Source organism: Micropterus dolomieu, linkage group LG04 (genome assembly GCF_021292245.1).
Source record: "Micropterus dolomieu isolate WLL.071019.BEF.003 ecotype Adirondacks linkage group LG04, ASM2129224v1, whole genome shotgun sequence".
Taxonomy (NCBI): domain Eukaryota; kingdom Metazoa; phylum Chordata; class Actinopteri; order Centrarchiformes; family Centrarchidae; genus Micropterus; species Micropterus dolomieu.
The window spans coordinates 7,613,004-7,615,391 of NC_060153.1; the positions used below are offsets into that span (position 1 = coordinate 7,613,004).

The 2,388-nt window shown below is 36.5% G+C and overlaps 1 protein-coding gene across 1 annotated transcript in view; it reads left to right on the top strand.

Moving 5' to 3' along the window:
* Positions 1 to 726: 726 nt before the first annotated feature.
* Positions 727 to 2,388, top strand: part of si:dkey-27h10.2 — a 27,385-nt gene continuing 25,723 nt past the window's right edge. The window contains exons 1-3 of the mRNA XM_046046270.1: positions 727 to 880; positions 1,236 to 1,475; positions 1,638 to 1,703. Of these exons, the coding sequence (XP_045902226.1) occupies positions 847 to 880; positions 1,236 to 1,475; positions 1,638 to 1,703 (340 nt within the window). The 5' untranslated portion in view covers positions 727 to 846. The remainder of the gene's footprint in view (positions 881 to 1,235; positions 1,476 to 1,637; positions 1,704 to 2,388) is intronic.

Consider the following 2,388-nt stretch of genomic DNA (forward strand, 5'->3'; position numbering starts at 1 on the left):
TTAATAATACTATATCTTCCTGAGCCATCAAAACACAAAGCACACCATAATTTCCTCTTTTGCCTAAACATTATCTGATCTTCATAATTTTAGAAAACTGAATATTAAAAGAATACAACATATTACACAAAGGCTTCCTGTATTTTGTGAAGCTTAGTACCTAATTTCTTATCAAACAGGAAATACATTTGGGTAAAGTTAAAGTTAGTCCTACATTCAGCAAGAAAAAAGAGCAACTGTCTCGTCCATCTCAATCTGGCGCCTTTCCCCTTAGTCACAGCGACATCTAGTGAGCAGAAAATAGTACTAACAACACGAAACGTTTTTTTTGACACAATTCATTTCTCAAGAGAAAAACATTCAACTGATGAGTACCCCTTTACAATCTGTTGCTAAGAGGAACTAACTTGATAAATGAATCCCTTAAACAAGAAAATATTAGATAAAATATTTGACTTCATGGGTGTTACAGTTAACACAAACATGTCATATTTGTCACTAAATGAAATCACTTTAGTTTTATAGTGAACCCAAAAGTTTTGTCAGTAATAGTGCACAAATTCTACCTCATTGTTCTGCAGTGAGAGGAGAGTCTGAAGCAATGTACCAACAGAATGTTTCCTCTTACTTACACCATTTGAGCAACATTGTTCTCTGATGCATCCTGCTGTGGTCAGAGGCGTTGCTCCTCTTTTTTGTTTAGAGGCATGCAATGCTCAGAGGCATTTAGGAAGAGAAAGCACCGAAGGACAGAATCACCTCTGAGCAGAGATCTTTGATATTACATTCTGTATATACAGTACATTAGACTAGCTTTTCCAGCCTGCTGCTGCCATCCAACTTACAATGCATTCGATCAGACCTTTCTTCTTTGTCCTGGGTGAGGCTCTTCATTATTGTATTAGACATTAGACATGTATCTGATTACACTGTGTCAGTAGCCGTAAGCAAGTGTCATCATTAATTTTACAACTAACAAAAGTGTTAATCTTTGTTGTCAATATAAAAGTTTTTTTTCTCAAAATTCTGCACCTCAAATGTTCTGTCTGGGTTGAGTTAGTTAATTGTAGATGGTAAAAATTAATTTAAAATTCTATATTAATGTTTTATTTGATAAAATATCATTGCTAATAAATAAAATCCTGAAGTCAGAGTTAATATATACTATATATACTTTGGTCATTTTTGTGTTCACGGAGTGGATCATTTTGAAAAGGCTGTATTCCTTCTTGCAGGTTTGGTTGTTGCTTCTGTCGCAGCAAATCACACATTACCAGAGGTTTCAGAGAAAGTGAACAACAGTAATGTTGTTAATGACAGTAATGGCAATTCTACCATTACCACCACTGTGACACCGTTTACCACTAACTACCAAACCAACACCTTCACTATGACCAGTATCTCCAGTACCGCCAGTACCATGAATATCACCAAAACCAACAGCACCGTCACACCCCCAATAACAAAGCAGAATAGTAAGTGTTATTATCTCTTTTGGATTCCCCAAAAACAATTCTGTCAGAGAGTCTGACCCTTATAGCCGGTCCTTTCATCAACATGTCATCTTTGTTTTTATGATTGTTCTGCATCACTGTTTGCTAATAGAATAACATGCTTCTCCAAATCTGATTATATAGGTTCTCAAGATGACAAAGCCACTCAAAGTACAAGGTCCGCAATGTCCGAGACCACGCCTAAACCTTGTGAGTTGAGACTGCCGATGAATTAACAGTATTCTACAGTTTGGTGTCGCCTGATCGGCTTGAGGTTTTGACAGTTTTACATTACTAAACACTGTGATACTATTCAAATACTCCAACCTGCAGTATATTCCTAATACATATAGCTACATAGCCTGGTACAAATGAAACAACTTAATGATATTGGTGAATATTAATGATAGTACCTTAAAGCTGCATTAATCAAAGTGATGAATCAAAGGACTACGTACTATGAAAGGTGTCACTCATGGCGACAAACCCACTCCTACTCTTTACACCTTAACTGTTTTGGCTCTGAGAAACTTGTTTCAGCAGGCAGCGGTTTACAGTAAAAAAAGCTCTGATAAACCCACTGTACACTAAAGAGTTCTAAAGGACTGACAGACATAGTTAGCGGCCAGCAGGTGAACATAGTTGAGATTTTGCAGCTAAAGAGGCAATTATTTTGCACAAGAGTTGGCAGAAACCAAGACAAGTGTATAATGGACTTCATCAAGTAGATAAAAGCACTACTCCATATGAATTTGGACGTTGAGCTTAAACTGCTGAAAGTGTTAATAGGTAATTGTTTATTATAGTGACGTGATAATGCGATTGTCTCACTTTCATGTTTTCAGCTTGTTTTGCTGCCCCTAAGTGGTCAAAAAATCAGTTAATACAGCTTTAA